At 47.3% G+C, this 18,453-nt stretch overlaps 1 protein-coding gene across 1 annotated transcript; it reads left to right on the top strand.

The window, feature by feature from the left end:
• Positions 1–1,833: 1,833 nt before the first annotated feature.
• PSMF1 (proteasome inhibitor subunit 1) lies at positions 1,834–17,697 on the top strand. The gene is made up of 7 exons (XM_026721272.2): positions 1,834–1,995; positions 6,232–6,384; positions 8,727–8,809; positions 10,255–10,452; positions 10,632–10,685; positions 13,668–13,826; positions 16,661–17,697. Exons 1-7 carry the CDS (start codon positions 1,867–1,869, stop codon positions 16,710–16,712), a joined length of 828 nt encoding a protein of 275 aa, XP_026577057.2. The 5' UTR covers positions 1,834–1,866; the 3' UTR covers positions 16,713–17,697.
• Positions 17,698–18,453: the final 756 nt, after the last annotated feature.

Here is an 18,453-nt window from a genome sequence, read left to right as displayed (position 1 = left end):
TCCATCATCTCTTTATGTTTTCATCCATCTATCATCTCTTTATCATCTCTCTGTCTGTCTGTCTGTCAATCTATTTATCTATCATCTATCCATTATCTGTCTCCATCATGTCTGTCTGTCTGTCTATCTACCTACCATATCTGTCTGTCTGTCTGTCTGTCTAATTCAGGCGTCTTCAAACTTGAAAGCTTTTAGACTTGTGGACTTCAACTCCCAGAATTCCTCCTCCGGTCATGTTAGCTCAGGAATCCTGGGAGTTGAAGTCCAAAGTCTTAAACTTACCAACTTTGATCTAATTTATCTATCATCTTTCTCTATCATAACAGATAATCAGAGTTGGAAGGGACCTTATAGGTCATCTAGTCCACCACCCCCGTCCAAGCAGGAGACCCTACACCATTTCTGACAGAGGGCAGTCCAATCTCTTCTTGAAAGTCTCAAGTGATGAAACTCCCACAACTTCTGAAGGCAACTTCTGTTCCGTGGGTTGATTGTTCTCACTGTCAGAAAGTTTCTCCTTATTTCCAGGTTGAATCTCTCCTTGATCAGTTTCCACCCATTATTCCTTGTCTGGCCTTCAAAGGTGCTTTAGAAAATAGTTTGACCCCTTCCTCCACCCTGTGGCAGCCCCTCAAATATTGGAAGATGCTCTCCTGTCTCCCCTGGTCCTTCTCTTCCCTAGACTAGCCAGGCCCAGTTCCTGCAACCATTCATCGTATGTTTCATCCTCCAGTCCCCTCATCATCCTGGTTGCTCTTCTTTGCACTTTGTCTAGAGTCTTAACGTCTTTTTTTATTGTCAAGTCTGACAATCACCTGACATTTATAATGTGGGGACCAAAACTGGGTGCAGTAACAGATTTAAAGATTAACAGAGTTGGAAGGGACCTTGTAGATCATCTAATCCAACCCCCCCTCCCCAAGCAGGAGATCCTACACCATTTCAGACAGATGGCACTCCAATCTCTTCTTGAAAGCCTCCAGGGATGAAGCTCCCACAACTTCTGTCTGAAGACTAGCCATTTCCTTTGGTTGATTGTTCTCCCTGTCAGAAAGTTTCTCCTTGTTTCCAGGTTGAATCTCTCCTTGTTCAGTTTCCATCCATCATTCCTTGTCTGACCTTCAAAGGAGCTTTGGAGAATAGCTTGACCCCCTTCCTCCTCTCTGTGGCAGCCCCTCAAATATTGGAAGATTGTTATCCTGTCTCCCCTGGTCCTTCTCTTCCCTAGACTAGCCAGGCCCAGTTCCTGCAACCGTTCATTGTATGTTTTAGTCTCCAGTCCCCTCATCATCCTGGTTGCTCTTCTCTGCCCTCTTTCTAGAGTCTCAACCTCTTTTTTTATAGTGTGGTGACCAAAACTGGATGCACCCAGTGATGCATTAACCATTAAGCAGACTAAGCACGGGTTTAGGGCACCAGACCCAAAGGAGGCACCCCAAAGTTGAGAAAGAAAAATAATAAAAATGAAGATTTGTAAAAATAATAATAATAATAATAAATCTTGTATGCCCAAAGGAGTGGAGCGCCAAGATTTGTCAGTGCTTAGGGCACCCGTGAGCCTTAATCCGCCACTGGATGCAGGACTCCAGGTGTGGCCTTACTAAGGCTTTATAGAGCGGTATTAGTACCTCCAGCCCATCCTCCCCGGCCGGGCTGCGGAGGATGGGCTCTGCCAACCTCGGGGGTGGGGAGGGACGAAACGGAGCAGCCCAGCTGATCGCTCCCAGGGCAAAGCGGGAGGCGGAGCCGGGCGGGCGCTTCCCCGCGTCGGCTACTTTCGCTTTCCCGGCCGGGGGAGGCGGGTCTCTCGTCTTCCTTCCCCGAGCGCTTCTTGTTGCAGGAGGCGGTGGCGGAGGAGGAGGCACCATGGCCGGCTTGGAGCTGCTGTACAACTCGGTGGCGCCCGAGGTGGATTGCGGGCAGGACGCCTTGCTTTGCTTCGTGCATTGGAAGCTCATTACGCGCGACTACCGCTGCCTGGGCACCGGGGACCAGGTAAGCCTCACACACACACACACAACACCAGACACGCAACACACTTCTATCCTCCACCCCCACCCCGCTTTGCAGGCCGAGATCCGTCCGGTGCAATGCGCAGGCCGGAAAGAAAGGGGCTTTTTGCAGGAGGAGGCCGGCGGGCGGCTTCGGGCTCCGCGCGGGCGCCCGGTTGCAACTCCTGCCTTTTGCAGCCTGATCCGCGCCTTTGTTTTGCGAAAGCGGCCCTCGATTATTGCGGTCGCCCCTTTTTCCTGCTTTAAGAGGTGGGGCGGTAAGGGGAGACTAGACGGGGTGGAAAGTTTTGGGGGGGGGATGGAATGGAGTACGTTGTTTTGAATTTTTGAAAATAATAATAATAATAATAATAATAATAGCAATAATAGCAATAATAGCAATAATAATAATATAAAATTCATGCCTCCCTTTTTAATAAATATTTTTACTTATTAAATTAGGACATTGATTTGTTATTTATTAATAAATGTATCCCTCTACCTGGCATCCAGTGGTTGCCCTATTAGGGGCATCGGCAGCATGTAAATTAATCAATCAATCAATCAATCAGTCAATCAATCCAGTTCCCAAGACATAAGATGATAGGTAAGACTCAAACTACTCAGGAACTCAAACAAATCTGGGTTCTTGTTTCTCAACGTTGGCACCTTTAAGAGGACCGGACTTCAGCTCCCAGAATGCATTGCTGGCTGTGGGACGCTGGGAGTTGAAGTCCACACCTAGTGGCGGAGGTTGGAAAAATGCTGGTTCTAAAACTTCAATTCCCAGAATGCATTGCTGGCTGAAGGATTGTGGGAATTGAAGTCTTAGAGAATGACGGAGTTTGAAAAGCCCCGGTTGGAAGTTTCTCATAGGTTGCTGCTTTAAGACGTCTGGACTTCAACTCCCAGAATTCTGGGAGTTGAACTCCAGATATTTTAAAGGGACAAAGACACACACAGCAGCCTTGTCTACATAAAATCTATGTAAACATTGCACAAAGTTTTCTAAAGGGTAAACCACCTGAAAGAAAATTTACAGCACTGCAAAATAATAATAATAATAATAATAATAATAATAATAATATATAATAATAATAATAATAATAATAATAATAATAATTCATAACAGGGGGCCTAATGGAGGCGAGGAGAATTTGCCCAAATGGGTTTGAGGCTGGCCTGGAGCCCGAAATCAGCGACGCGAACCCATTTGCTAAAAAACTACCTTTTGAGTGCTCCAAAACACCTCGTGCGTTGCTTTTAATGGGAAGGATAGAGGTAGTCCTCGACCTACGACTGCAGTTGAGCCCCCAAACATACGTTGTTGAGTGAGACATTTGTTACGTGAGGATCCAAGCGGGCGTGGCGCGAAGGCCACAGTCAAATAAGCAAGAAGAGTCCCTTTACTATCTCCAACTTTGCCCCAAATGTCCAGCTTCCCTTCCGCCTCAGTGGTGGGATTCAAAAAAAATTTTTTACTACTGGTTCTGTGGGCCTGGCTTGGTGGACATGGCAGGGGAAGGATATTGTAAAATCTTCAGTCCGAAGTGGGATTTGCCGGTTCTCCGAACTACTCAAAATTTCCGCTGCCACTTCTCCAGAACTGGTCAGAACCTGCTGAATACCACCTTTGTTCTGGCTGGAGAAAAAACTCCCAGGAACAGCCTTTGTGTCATGCCCCTGTTGGAATCTGATTCTGAGGGGGAGGTTGAGCAACTGACAGGGAGTGGGAGTGTGGCTCTGGGGGCTGTGGAGGAAATGGGGGAAGGGTACAGGCCAGCTGGCCATTCAAAGAAAGACCCAGTCCCAGGCGCTCTGCATCCTAGGCCACACAGGGAGGAACAGATAAGGGAGCAACATGGCTTACGAGGGAGAAAAGGGCCTTGATCCCCTTCATTAGCTGCAGCTGGGAAAACAGGATATAAAAAGGGCGTTTGCGAATACCACCTTGCTGAAAGCAAAGCGTGAATTAATTTGGTTTGTCAAGTCTTATCTGAGTTCTGGCGTTCTCCCAGCTGTGTGTGTTTTGTTATCTTTTGAAGTCTGTAATTCCTTATCCTGCCCTGTCTTGTTCATTGCTGCAGCTGTGGTTTGTGTTGGTTTTTATGGATAATTTATATGTACTTTGGGTTTGGACTGAATTTCTTCCCTTTAAAAAACTGTTCTCGGGAGAGTTTTTTCTCCAGCCGATGATAATTGGACATTGGGGGCCAAGTTGGAGGAATTAAAGGGACTTTACCTACTTTTGTGACTTTTGTGCTGTTGTGCCACGCCCCTTTGGATCCTCACTCTTTGACTGCAGAGAATTCAGTCCAAAACGTGGTCAACACAAACTGTAACTTAAAGTCCAAACAAGCCAAAAATGAAGTAATTGGTTTGGCAGGGCAGGAACAAGAATTTCAGGCTTGAAAGCGTGGCAAAACTCGCACGGTTGGGAAGATGCCAGGAACAGAGATAAGTCACGACAACCCAGGATAAAGTCACGTTTTCTTCCATCAGCCTGCCTTTTTTATCAACTCTCTTCTCAGCTGTGGCTAACGAAGGGAATCGGGGCCCATTCCTCCTCGGGTTCAGACTCTTGACAGGGTCCGAATTTTGATCCCGTGACCATGGGGGATTGCTGCCGGGGTTTGTAGGTGTGAAAAACGGTCACAACTCGCTTTTTCCAATGCCGTTGTAACTTTGAATGGCCACTAAACGAACCGTTGTAAGTCGAGGGCTGCCTGTATGTAGGAAATCAGGGCAGAAAATAAAGATGACATACAGCAAACGGGCATTTAAACTCGGAGCTGTGAAGGGTAGGTGGCATGAGGTCCCTCTCCTGGGTTGTTCATTTCTCAGTTTTGTTTTATTTATTTTATCTACTTTATTTTATCTATTATTTTGTTTTACTTATTTCATCTATTATTTTATCTATTTTATCTATTATTTTATTTATTGTATATATTTTATTTTATCATGTATTATTTTATTTTATGTATTATTTTAGTTATTTCAATTATTTTATTTTATTTTTTCATATAAACTGTTATTTACCATTGTTTGTATAACCAGAGAGCAAACTCAACTTCCTTTTAGCACTGATGACATTACCTAGTTGGGTCATGAGAAGTCTGCAAGGAAAAAAAACCTGGTTCAGAGAGCACCGAGGACCCAAGAGCCCTCCTCTTCCTCTCCACAAACCCCACTCCCTTCTAGCACTGATGATGTTACCTAGCTGGGTCATGAAACGTCTGCAAAAAAGCAACCCAGCTCAGGGAGCACCAAGGATCCCACAGTCATTGTTCTCCTCCTCCTCTCCATAAAACCCCCCTTTATCCCCAATATTACCTAGCTGGGTCATGAAACATCTGCAAGAAAATATCCAAGGTCAGAGGGACCCAGAGGACTTCCTTCCTTCCTTCCTTCCTCCTTCCTTCCTTCCTTCCTTCCTTCTCTTCTCCTCCCTCTCCTTCTAGCACTGATGATGTTCCCTAGTTGGGTCATGAAACATCTGCAAGAAAATATCCAAGGTCAGAGAGCACCAAGGACCCCACAGTCTTCCTTCCTTCCTTCCTTCCTTCCTTCCTTCCTTCCTTCCTTCCTTCCTTCCTTCCTTCCTTCCTTCCTTCCTCCTCCTCTCCCTCCCTTCTAGCACTGATGATGTTCCCTAGTTGGGTCATGAAACATCTGCAAGAAAATATCCAAGGTCAGAGGGACCCCACAGTCTTCCTTCTCCTTCCTTCCTTCCTTCCTTCCTTCCTTCCTTCCTTCCTTCCTTCCTTCCTTCCTTCCTTCCTTCCTTCCTTCCTCTTTCTAGCACTGATGATGTTCCCTAGTGGGTCATGAAACATCTGCAAGAAAATATCCAAGGTCAGAGGACCCCACAGTCTTCCTTCCTTCCTTCCTTCCTTCCTTCCTTCCTTCCTTCCTTCCCCCCTCCTCTCCCTCCCTTCTAGCACTGATGATGTTCCCTAGTTGGGTCATGAAACATCTGCAAGAAAATATCCAAGGTCAGAGGGATCCTACAGCCTGCCTGCCTTCCTTCCTTCCTTCCTTCCTTCCTTCCTTCCTTCCTTCCTTCCTTCCTTCCTTCCTTCCTTCCTTCCTTCCTTCCTTCTCCTCCTCTCCCTCCCTTCTAGCACTGATGATATTCCCTAGCTGGGTCATGAAACGTCTACAAGAAAGCAACCCAGCTCAGAGAGCACCAAGGATTCCACGTTTAACTGTACCCCCTGCCTGGGGGGTCTTCCTGCAGGCGGCCGCCAACGAGAGGAAGTCGGAAATGCTTCCTGCCGGCTGGAACGCGGACAAGGAACTCTACACTCTGCGCTACCGACTGAAGGACGATTCCCACGACCTGCTGGTGAAGGCCATTTTGATGGACAACAGCATCATTCTCAACGTCATGGTGAGGCTGCTTTTGGGGGGCGGGGGCACTGATTCGGGCTCCCCAAAAGGAGAAGAAAACTTTGCATTTAATTCTTCTCCCGAAGGATAGAGATGAAAACCCAGAGCAGTCAAAGTCTTATGGACTGGACATTGCCTGCCATAAAGAATTTGGTCTCTTTTGAACTCAGAGGAGAAGCTGGAAGGGGGCGAGCCATGGGTCTGGGAGTACCCCCCTCTACCAGGTCACCCCATTGTTCTCTCAAAGCCCAGCAAATGTTTTGGGTCCGAGAGACACCCAACTGTTCTGACCCAAGCTTCCCAAAATCACGAAGCCGACCCCTTTTATTTAGGCTAATGTGAATTTCTCTCCTCCGCATCCAGCAACGTCCTGGCAAACAGCCTTTCAAGAGTGATTTACAACCACAGACCTTGATCAGGCGTGGAGAGTTGCCAGGCCGATAGCTTCCAAACGCCACGCTGTAGCAGCAATGACTTGGCAAGAAGTCAGGCACAGATCTTCACCCTAATGAATTGAACTAATTGTCTCCTGCAAATCCCACTCCCCTTTCGCTCCTCTTTTATTCCCTAGGGGAGGGGTTATTCACCGTCCACCTGAGCCTTTACTCCCGACTCGACCCTTGTTCCTTAGCTGTTCCCTTCCTCTGGCAGCTCTGTGCGTGCGCACACTGGGAACAGGCTCCAGCTGTTCTTCTTCCCCACTGATCTCTGACTCCGAAGGCAGCTGATAACTGTTGGTGGGCCCTGGCCCCATCTACGTGTCCGACGCAGAGGCCTCATCAGAACCTTCCCCAGACTCCAGGACTGGCCCAGGTTCCTCCCCAACCTCCTCACTGTCCGAGTCTACTGGTGGGCCACCACACCAACATGTCTCAACCTTCATAGTTTTAAAAATGGGGTGGACTTCACCTGCCAGAATTCCGCAGCAGAGCTGGCAGGGGTAGTTAGAGACTTCTGGGAGCTGAAGTCCACCCACCTTAAAATTGTCAAAATTGAGGGATGTTGTTATCTATCCAGTGAAGGGTACAATTAAGTGCAATGGACAGGTCGGATAAGTGATCTCACATACATCATGGTTTACAGTGGCCACGCCTTCCGTCATTTCAGAAAGCTGTCCTTTGGGTTTGTTTCATTTTCAAAAAGGTCCCCCTTTACCGCAAAAATGGTCCCCACAATTCCTGGACGGAAGTTGTTCCACTGATTAAACGTCCTCACTGTCGGGAAATGGCTCCTTAATTCAAGATTGGATCTCTCCTTGGTAAGTTTTCCATCCATTATTTCTTGTCCTGCTCTCTGGTGCTTCGGAGAACAGAGCAGAACAGAATACCAGAATTGGAAGGGACCTTGGAGGTCGTCTTGTCTGACCCCCTGCTCAAGCAGGTGACCCTATACCGGTGGCGGTTAATCTTTTGGGGCTCCCGTGCCAAAAATTGTGCGCACGCTTGTGCTCACGTGCCAACACCCAGAACGCAATGCCGCCCCGCGCATGCATGTGTAATCCCTACCCACCCACTGCCCCCTTACCTGCACTGCGCTTCACAGCTAATTTTCGGCCAGGTGGAGGCCTTTTTCGGCCTCCCAGAGGCTTGAGGAAGGCTTCTGCAGGTATTGCAGGCCGAAAACTAGGCCCGTTTCGTCACTTCTGGTATTTTCGGAAAAAACAGGAAGTGATGAAACAGGCCTAGTTTTTTGGCCTGTAAAGCCTGCAGAAGCCGTCCTCAAGCCTCTGGGAGGCTGAAAAAGGCCTCAAACCTGCCGAAAGTCAGCTGTAAGGCACGCGCATGTGCAGTGAGATAAGTTTGCCTGCGGTCGTTTGCAGGTATTGGGTAAAATATGGCAGTCTAGATAAAAGAAGGATTTGGGGTGATAAGATAGCGGTCTTCCAATATTTGAGGGGCTGCCAAAGAGAAGAGGGAGTCAAATTATTTCCCCAAAGGACCTGAGAGCAAGAAGCAACGGATGGAAACTCATCAAGGAGAGAAGCAACCTGGAAGTAAGGAGAAACTTTCTCATAATGAACCAGTGGAACTGCTTGCCACCAGAAGTTGTGGGTGCTTGATCACTGGAGGTTTTTAAGAAGAGACTGGACACAGCCATTTGTCTGAAATAGTATAGGGTCTTTTGCTTGAGCTGGGGGTTGGACTAGAAGACCTCCAAGGTCCCTTCTGACCCTGTAATTCCTCCAACGAACTTCATCGCTTCTTCTCTTGGATAGTTTGCAAAGGAAACAGAAACCAAGAAATAAAGTCTTTTGGGAAAAGTTTTTGTTTTTTAAGGACATCCTACGGAGGGTTAAGTTCTAGCTTTATGCTTCACCGTTGTTTTCTGCCCTTCTCCATCCAGGATCCCAAAACCCAGAAAGTGGCCGATCTGACCTTGAAAGTGACCGACTTTGTGGATCCAGAACATCTGGCAGATTTTGACAAGTAATTGAAGTTCTTTCCACTTATTTAAGGAGGGGTTATAAAAAGGGTTGGGGTGGCATAAAATGCAGGGGACCATTCGTACACAGAGGCCTGGGTTGCTGGGATCTGTACAGTGCAAGCCTGGAATTTATTAATGTTTATGTATGGATCAATATATCACACCTTTTATTTTTATAAATGACTCAAAGCAGCAAACGTACCTAGTAATCCTTCCTCCTCCCATTTTCCCTGCAACAACAACCCTGTGAGGTGGGTTGGGCTGAGAGAGAGGGACCGACCCAAAGTCACCCATCTGGCTTTCATGCCTAAGGGGAGACTAGAACTCTCTATCTCCTGGTGATCGTCCCAAAGTCATCCAGATAGCTTTCATGTTTATGACAGGACTAGAACTCTTTGTCTCCTGGTGATTGGCCCAAAGTCATCCAGATGACTTTTATATTTATCTTAGAACTAGAACTCCCTGTCTCCTGGTGATTGGCCCAAAGCCACCCAGATTGCTTTCATATTTATCTTAGAACTAGAACTCTCTGTCTCCTGTTGATTGGCCCAAAGTCATCCAGGTAGCTTTCATGTTTACGTCAGGACTAGAACTCTCTGTTTCCTGGTGATTGGCCCAAAGCCACCCAGATTGCTTTCATATTTATCATGGAACTAGAACTCTCTGTCTCCTATTGATCAGCCCAAAGTCATCCAGGTAGCTTTCATGTTTATGTCAGGACTAGAACTCTTTGTCTCCTGGTGATTGGCCCAAAGTCGCCCAGATGACTTTCATATTTATCTTAGAACTAGAACTCCCTGTCTCCTGTTGATCGGCTCAAAGTCATCCAGATAGCTTTCATGTTTATCTTAGATCTAGAACTCCCTGTCTCCTGGTGATTGTTCCAAAGTCATCCAGATGACTTTCATTTTTATGTCAGGACTAGAACTCTCTGTCTCCTATTGACCAGCCCAAAGTCATCCAGACAGTTTTCATGCCTAAGGTGGGACTAGAACTCTCTTATCTTCCTGGGGATCAATCCAAAGTCGCCCAGATGACTTTCATATTTATCTTAGAACTAGAACTCCCTGTCTCCTGTTGATCGGCTCAAAGTCATCCAGATAACTTTCATGTTTATCTTAGATCTAGAACTCCTTGTCTCCTGGTGATTGGTCCAAAGTCATCCAGATGGCTTTCACATTTATGTCAGGACTAGAACTCACTCTCTCCTGGTGATCAGTCCAAGGTCACTCAGATGGCTTTCATGTTTATCTTAGAACTAGAACTCTCTGTCTCCTGGAGATTGGCCCAAAGCCACCCAGAGCCAAGTCAGTTGCCAAGTGCCTGACTTTTGATCACGTGACCACAGGGATGTGCCAGTGGTCATAAGTGCAAGAAAACGGTGGTAAATCGAGGACCGCGTGTACATGATTCCTGGCATCCAGTGATTCCTTGCCCCTTTTTACAGGGTATATCGGAACGTGGAGGAGTTACAGAACCAGATTGTCCATCACATACTCTCCCCGTTTGAAACCTCAAAGAGGCCAACCGGCGCCAAGGAGAAAGAGCCCAAACGGGAGAGGAACCCCTCGCCGCCCAATCCCCCTGACCACGACCCTCTCTGGATCCCACCTCAGCATCCTCACGGCAGCCGGCAGCCCAACTGGTGAGTGCCTTGGGCTTTGGTGGGCTTGACCGCACCCGGTTTGTGGATCTGTGGACCTCACTGAGGACTATAGAATGATGGGACGCCCGCTATGTCCCCAGGAGGGTCCCCATTTCGCCTGTTCCGGGGTCCCTTAGATCCGTTCTCTGATACTGTAATGAAAATGAGTTCTCTTTCAGGCCAGATCCGCTCAATCCGTTCAATATCGGCAGACAAGATCTGGATCCTTTGGCGTAAGTCGATCCCTCATTTCGTGGGTTGCCTTTTTTACAATTCATCCACGGTTGTTTCTCAACCTTAAACGACTTTGAAGACTTCAGTTCCCAGAATGCCTCAGGTAGCTAGACGCTTCCTTGGGCAGAGGACCTACCAACCCATCAATTGACCAGATTTGCATTTTTTAAATTTTAATTAGATTTTGATATCTCACCTTTATTGCCTTTATAGATAACTGGAGAGGGTGAATATACCCAATATTCTTTCTTTGTCCTATTTTCCCCACAACAGCAACCTTGTGAGGTGGGTTGGGCTGAGAGGGAATAATTGACCCAGATGGCTTTTATGTCTTAAGACATGACTACAACTCCCAGTCTCCTGGCAATGGGCCCAAAGTCACCCAGCCAGCTTTCGTGCCTAAGATGGGACTAGAACTCCCAGTCTCCCAGTGATTGGCTGCAAATCACCAGCCAGCTTTCCTGCATGAGGCAGGACTAGAACTCCCAGTCTCCCAGTGATTGGCTCGCACTCACCCAGCCGGCTTTTATGTCTAAGAAAGGACTAGAACTCCCAGTCTCCCAGTGATTGGCTCACACTCACCCAGCCGGCTTTTATGTCTAAGAAAGGACTAGAACTCCCAGTCTCCCAGTGATTGGCTGCAAATCACCAGCCAGCTTTCCTGCATGAGGCAGGACTAGAACTCCCAGTCTCCCAGTGATTGGCTCGCACTCACCCAGCCGGCTTTTATGTCTAAGAAAGGACTAGAACTCCCAGTCTCCCAGTGATTGGCTCACACTCACCCAGCCGGCTTTTATGTCTAAGAAAGGACTAGAACTCCCAGTCTCCCAGTGATTGGCTCACACTCACCCAGCCGGCTTTTATGTCTTAAGAAAGGACTAGAACTCCCAGTCTCCCAGTGATTGGCTCACACTCACCCAGCCGGCTTTTATGTCTAAGAAAGGACTAGAACTCCCAGTCTCCCAGTGATTGGCTCACACTCACCCAGCCGGCTTTTATGTCTAAGAAAGGACTAGAACTCCCAGTCTCCCAGTGATTGGCTCACACTCACCCAGCCGGCTTTTATGTCTTAAGAAAGGACTAGAACTCCCAGTCTCCCAGTGATTGGCTCACACTCACCCAGCCGGCTTTTATGTCTAAGAAAGGACTAGAACTCCCAGTCTCCCAGTGATTGGCTCACACTCACCCAGCCGGCTTTTATGTCTAAGAAAGGACTAGAACTCCCAGTCTCCCAGTGATTGGCTCGCACTCACCCAGCCGGCTTTTATGTCTAAGAAAGGACTAGAACTCCCAGTCTCCCAGTGATTGGCTCACACTCACCCAGCCGGCTTTTATGTCTAAGAAAGGACTAGAACTCCCAGTCTCCCAGTGATTGGCTCACACTCACCCAGCCGGCTTTTATGTCTTAAGAAAGGACTAGAACTCCCAGTCTCCCAGTGATTGGCTCACACTCACCCAGCCGGCTTTTATGTCTAAGAAAGGACTAGAACTCCCAGTCTCCCAGTGATTGGCTCACACTCACCCAGCCGGCTTTTATGTCTAAGAAAGGACTAGAACTCCCAGTCTCCCAGTGATTGGCTCACACTCACCCAGCCGGCTTTTATGTCTAAGAAAGGACTAGAACTCCCAGTCTCCCAGTGATTGGCTGCAAATCACCAGCCAGCTTTCCTGCATGAGGCAGGACTAGAACTCCCAGTCTCCCAGTGATTGGCTCGCACTCACCCAGCCGGCTTTATGTCTAAGAAAGGACTAGAACTCCCAGTCTCCCAGTGATTGGCTCACACTCACCCAGCCGGCTTTTATGTCTAAGAAAGGACTAGAACTCCCAGTCTCCCAGTGATTGGCTCACACTCACCCAGCCGGCTTTTATGTCTTAAGAAAGGACTAGAACTCCCAGTCTCCCAGTGATTGGCTCACACTCACCCAGCCGGCTTTTATGTCTAAGAAAGGACTAGAACTCCCAGTCTCCCAGTGATTGGCTCACACTCACCCAGCCGGCTTTTATGTCTAAGAAAGGACTAGAACTCCCAGTCTCCCAGTGATTGGCTCACACTCACCCAGCCGGCTTTTATGTCTTAAGAAAGGACTAGAACTCCCAGTCTCCCAGTGATTGGCTCACACTCACCCAGCCGGCTTTTATGTCTAAGAAAGGACTAGAACTCCCAGTCTCCCAGTGATTGGCTCACACTCACCCAGCCGGCTTTTATGTCTAAGAAAGGACTAGAACTCCCAGTCTCCCAGTGATTGGCTCGCACTCACCCAGCCGGCTTTTATGTCTAAGAAAGGACTAGAACTCCCAGTCTCCCAGTGATTGGCTCACACTCACCCAGCCGGCTTTTATGTCTAAGAAAGGACTAGAACTCCCAGTCTCCCAGTGATTGGCTGCAAATCACCAGCCAGCTTTCCTGCATGAGGCAGGACTAGAACTCCCAGTCTCCCAGTGATTGGCTCACACTCACCCAGCCGGCTTTTATGTCTAAGAAAGGACTAGAACTCCCAGTCTCCCAGTGATTGGCTCACACTCACCCAGCCGGCTTTTATGTCTTAAGAAAGGACTAGAACTCCCAGTCTCCCAGTGATTGGCTCACACTCACCCAGCCAGCTTTTATGTCTAAGAAAGGACTAGAACTCCCAGTCTCCCAGTGATTGGCTCACACTCACCCAGCTGGCTTTTATGTCTTAAGAAAGGACTAGAACTCCCAGTCTCCCAGTGATTGGCTCACACTCACCCAGCCGGCTTTTATATCTAAGAAAGGACTAGAACTCCCAGTCTCCCAGTGATTGCCCCAAAGTCACCTAGTTACCTTTCATGGCTAAAGCAGGACTAGAACTCCCAGTCTCCTGGCGATTGGCCCAAACTCACCCAGCTGGCTTTTTTGTATAAGATAGGACTAGAATTCACCATCTCCTGGTTTCTTAATCCGGCGCATTAACCACAAGAGCAAACTAACTCTTAATTCACTGTTGATTCTCTTCCTCAGAGGCCGGGGTGGAGGAATGATCTTCGATCCGCTTCGATCGGGATTTCGAAATCCTGTCCTGGACCCCTCTTCTGGGCTCCCCAGCAGACTTCCCCCTGGTTCTGTTCCTCCAGGGGCCCGGTTTGACCCGTTTGGACCCCCAGGGGCCCACCGGCCTAGGTAAGTATTGTGGAAATCCTTTTGCGTTGAACTGCTGAAAAGTGGGATTTTTTCAAAATGTCCTCCTTCTGCATTTGTTGAGAATTTAACAACCCATTGAGGGGCGAAACTTGAAACGGTCGCTCAACGAGTAGTCCGTCGTAACTTGGAAATGCCACTAAGCAATCGGTCGTAAGTCGAGGACTACCGGATCTAAATTTTACCTCAAATTGGGGAATGTGCCCATGGGGATCAAAAGAAGAATACAAGGTAGTCCTTGACTTAAAACGGTTCATTTAGTGACCAAAGATACAATGGCACCGAACGAAGTGACTTAGGACCGTTTTTCAGACTTAAGACCATTTGCAGCCTCCCTGTGGTCACGGGATCAGAATTCAGGCTACTGACTCGTATTTATGACGGGCGTAATGTGCCGGACGTCACATGATCCCCTTTTGCAACCGTCTGACGAACAAATTCAACGGGGAAGCCCGATTCGCTTAACAGCCTTGTGACCAACTTAACCAAGGTAGTGATTCACTTAACAACGGTGGTGCGAAAGATCGTAAAATGAGGCAAAACTCACTTAACAACTGTCTTGTTTTAGCAACAGAAATTCTGGGCTCGATTACGTCCGTACGTCGAAGGCTAACCTGTATTAACATTTTACCTCAGGTGCTGTAATTGATGCGCGTAATATGTGCCACAGTTTAATCTTGGCCTTGGTTTAATTTCGATGGATTCTGGTAGTTTTGCGGCTTAGCCAGTTTCAACCCTGCTCATCCAGATGGCCCGAGATTAGCTGCATAACTGAGTTAAGCATCTTACGTAAACACAACGCTGGGATTTTATTCTAGGATTATGTCTTTATCTGACTGCGTTTTCCTCCTGCTCCTCCCATCGACCATCTCTGTGCTAAAACCATCAGTTAAAAAAACTGTGATGACCCAAAGGGGCAATGCACAAAAACAACACAATCTAATCAATAAGAGTCCCTTTATTAGCTCCAACTTTTCCCCCAATGTCCTGGTTACTTTTGGCTGGAGAAAAACTCTCCCAGGAAGAGCCTTTAACTGCAGAAAATTAAGTCCAAAACAAGGTAAACACAAACCGTAACTTAAAGTCCAATCAAGCCAAACTGAGGTAACTAATCCGGCAGGGCAAGAAAAGGAATTCCAGACATGAAGAAACGGCAGTAATTCAACTCGATTGGGAGGATGCCAGGAACGCAGATAACCAAAGTCAACACAAGATAAACTAACAGTTTGTTCCCAGCAGCTGCCGCACTCAGCATACATCTTTTATAAACTCTTTTCCCAGGTGTGGCTAATGAAGGGAATCAGGGCCCTTTCCTCCCCCGTAAGCCATGCAACCCACATTGCTCCCTTCTCCGTTCCTCCCTGCATGCCCTAAGATGAAGATGGGGCGGGCCTGGGTCTTCCTCTGAATTCCCCTCTCCCTTGTTCTACCTCTCCCCTGCTCTGCCCAGCCGGACTTCGCCCTTCCCCAGTTTCCTCCACAGCCAACGGAGCCACACTCCCACTCCCTGTCAGCTGTTCGTCTTCCTCCTCAGATTCAGACTCCGATGGGGGCACGACACCAACACTTCCTTAAACCATATTAACTGGGAAAACGTAGAAATTGCAATAAATTCATCAAGGCCTGAAAATCCTGACCATATCAGTCAAAGGTCTTGTCCATATTTAGAAAGCCAAAAGCTTTTTTAAAAAAGTATTTAAAAAAACGTTTAAAGGAAAAAGAAAGGCAAAACGTTAAAAGCAAAGCCGGATCCAATCGTAAAAGTCAAATGTTTTATTTATTTTATTAATTCCTCCCAAGTTCTATAGCAGCCCATCTCGTCACAATAAATAAAGTAAGCCAACAAAAAAAGTATTCTAAAACATAAGCAAAATGAAAAAATATTTTGAAGGCAAAACGTACGTGTTTCTGATCTGTGAGCCACACAGAGCCAGTTGCTTAGATAGGCTATAGATATCAAATAATTGTATTTATAATTATATATTATCTGAGCTTGATTGTTTTCTTGCACACCTTTCATTACCAAGCTGGTTAACATCATCAGTGGTAGGAGAAAATGAGGATTGTGGAGATGAGGAGGAAGAGAACTGAGTCTTTAGTGCTCTTTGAGCTTCATTGTTTTCATGGAGACGTTTCACTACCAAGCTAGGTAACACCATCAATGCTAAAAGAAAGTCGGGTTTGGGAGGAGGAGAAGGACGATGACAACTACTATTATGATAATGACTGTGGGGTCCCCTTGGGGCTCTCTCAGCTTGTTGTTTTCTTGCAGACCTTTCACTACCAAACTAGGTAACATCATCAGTGCTAGAAGGGTTTGCAGAGAGGAGGAGGAAGGGGAGGAGGGAGGACTGTAGGGTCCTTGGTGCTCTCTGAGCTTGGTGGTTTTCTTGCAGACGTTTTATGACCCAGCTAAGGAACGTCATCAGTGCTAGAAGGGAGTGAATTGCTCAGTGTTTGCATAAACAGGACTGATGATGTTCCCTAGTTGGGTCATGAAACGTCTGCACGAAAACCAGAGAGCACCAAGGGTGCCATTGTTCAACCCAATATGAGCTACGCACATTCCCTTCTAAAGTACAACGTTTATTGTCTTCTGGAGTTGCCATACAAGACGAATCACGGTTCCCATTGAGGGCAGCCTGTTCCATATTGTGTGGGGGCCACCCCAGAGTAGCTCTGCTACTTCCTGGTCTGTATTTCAGCACAGTTGGGCTGGGGAATTCTGGGAGTTGAAGTCCACAAACCTAAAAGTGGCGAGGTTTGGAGATCCCCCCCCCCCCAAGACAATAAAGCATTTTTCATTCCTCTTTCAGGCCTAATCCCGACCACCTTCGCCCTCCGGACTATGACGATATGTTCATGTGACGACTGCCAAGATTCCGCATCTCTTTCCTGGCGTCTTGACGCTTATCCAGATGTGGAGCAGAGTTTGGCCTTTTCTGCAGTGATTTTCTGCCCCGGCCCGCCGGTTTTGCTCCCCGTCCTATAAAAACCAAAGAGAAAAAAAGGGCACCCCATTTTTCTTTCAGCCTCTAGCCTTTTTCTCTTTCTCCCTCCGGCATTTACGTTCGATCCATCCGGGACGCAAATTTGTACTCTGCTGTGTAGTCCCAAGAATCCGCGGTGTTTAAAAGTCTAGAACCGTTTTCAAAAGCAGTGAGGTTCAATGCCAGAACCTCAGTTGAAGTTTCGGTCCGTATCAGGACGGTTAACCAGGTTTAATCTCAAACCCAATTTGTAACGAAAGGTGATCGAGCTGCAGGAGGGTAGGTCAACCGCCAATATCTTTCTTGTCCCGCGTTTTCAGATCCTTCCAATTGATCGCGGAAATGAACGGCCCTCCCGTACGAGGAGCTTTGTTACGTGCCGCCCAAATTTTGGTGGCGATGTGATCTAGCAAACTGTCGCCCTTTTCTTCACTTCCAACCCCCTTAAGTTTCCTCACCCTTGCCCCAAATTCATGGAATATGGAGATACTGAAACGAGAACTTGGAAAGACTGAGGTGATTTAACAGCTAACGGGCGGTATTTGGGCCGAGGCTGCCAGCCGCCGACTGTTGTTTTGGGGAGTTGAGAGGCTTGTTCAAAGAACTGCTTTAGTGAGGAGAGATCTCTGAGCCTATCACCACCACCTCATCTTCAAACACAACACAACCACACATGTCTACATCCCCAAAGATGGCTCAATCGAACTGGTTCTGCTGGTAGGCCATGTTGTCACCTCGGTGCCCAATTCCACCTGGAAAATGGCTTCCTGTCACCTGACCGGTGTCTCCATTACAGGTTGCACTTAGTTGTTGCCTTAAAAAAAAACAAAAAACCACACACAATAAAATGAACAACGAACCTCGCTCTGCAGTCTCTCAAAAACAAATTTATTTTATGAAATTGATTTGCTGCCCGTAGGAGCATTGCAGTGGCGGGGAGGTGGAGCCATCTCCCCTCATAGTCAGGAGGTTGTGAGTTCCATCCTACGTAGAGGCGGATATTTCTCTGGGCACACTGAGAATATATCTGCTGAACAAAACTCCACATTGGCAATGGGAAGGGCATCCGGCCGATAAATGCTCTGCTAGTTCCATTCAGTTGCCCTGACTCCACTCTGCAAAGGGATTTTCAGGTTGTTAAAAAGATTATGATTATTTGCTGCCCGTCTCTTATCCCGCGATTCCAGGAGGCTTCCAGCATTTTTTTTTAAAAAAAGCATTAAAATTGTCAATCATAGAAACACATCAGATAAAAATATTAACAAACAAAATCGGAACAGGTACAGCTTACAATCATTCATTTGGTGACCGAAGTTATAATGGCACAGAAAAAAAAAAGTGACTTATGATCATTTTTCACACTTAATGGCCGCTGCAGAATTCTGGGAGTTGAGAATTCTTGCTAGCTGGGGAATTCTGGGAGTTGAGAATTCTTGCTGGCTGGGGAATTCTGGGAGTTGAGAATTCTTGCTAGCTGGGGAATTCTGGGAGTTGGGAATTCTTGCTGGCTGGGGAATTCTGGGAGTTGGGAATTCTTGCTGGCTGGGGAATTCTGGGAGTTGAGAATTCTTGCTAGCTGGGGAATTCTGGGAGTTGGGAATTCTTGCTAGCTGGGGAAT

The sequence above is a fragment of the Pseudonaja textilis genome, chromosome 3 (assembly GCF_049901715.1).
Source record: "Pseudonaja textilis isolate UNSWEBS1 chromosome 3, rPseTex1.2, whole genome shotgun sequence".
NCBI lineage: Eukaryota > Metazoa > Chordata > Lepidosauria > Squamata > Elapidae > Pseudonaja > Pseudonaja textilis.
The sequence above is the reverse complement of the archived record's forward strand: the minus strand, read 5'-3'. Positions and strand labels throughout refer to the sequence as shown.

What these genes read in the sequence shown, in the direction of transcription:
- PSMF1 (XM_026721272.2), top strand. Translation starts at nt 1,867, where the DNA reads ATGGCCGGCTTGGAGCTGCTGTACAACTCGGTGGCGCCCGAGGTGGAT. An exon ending in GCCTGGGCACCGGGGACCAG is followed by an intron (nt 1,996 to 6,231) that starts GTAAGCCTCACA and finishes GTCTTCCTGCAG; the next exon opens with GCGGCCGCCAACGAGAGGAA. An exon ending in CATCTGGCAGATTTTGACAA is followed by an intron (nt 8,810 to 10,254) that starts GTAATTGAAGTT and finishes CCCTTTTTACAG; the next exon opens with GGTATATCGGAACGTGGAGG.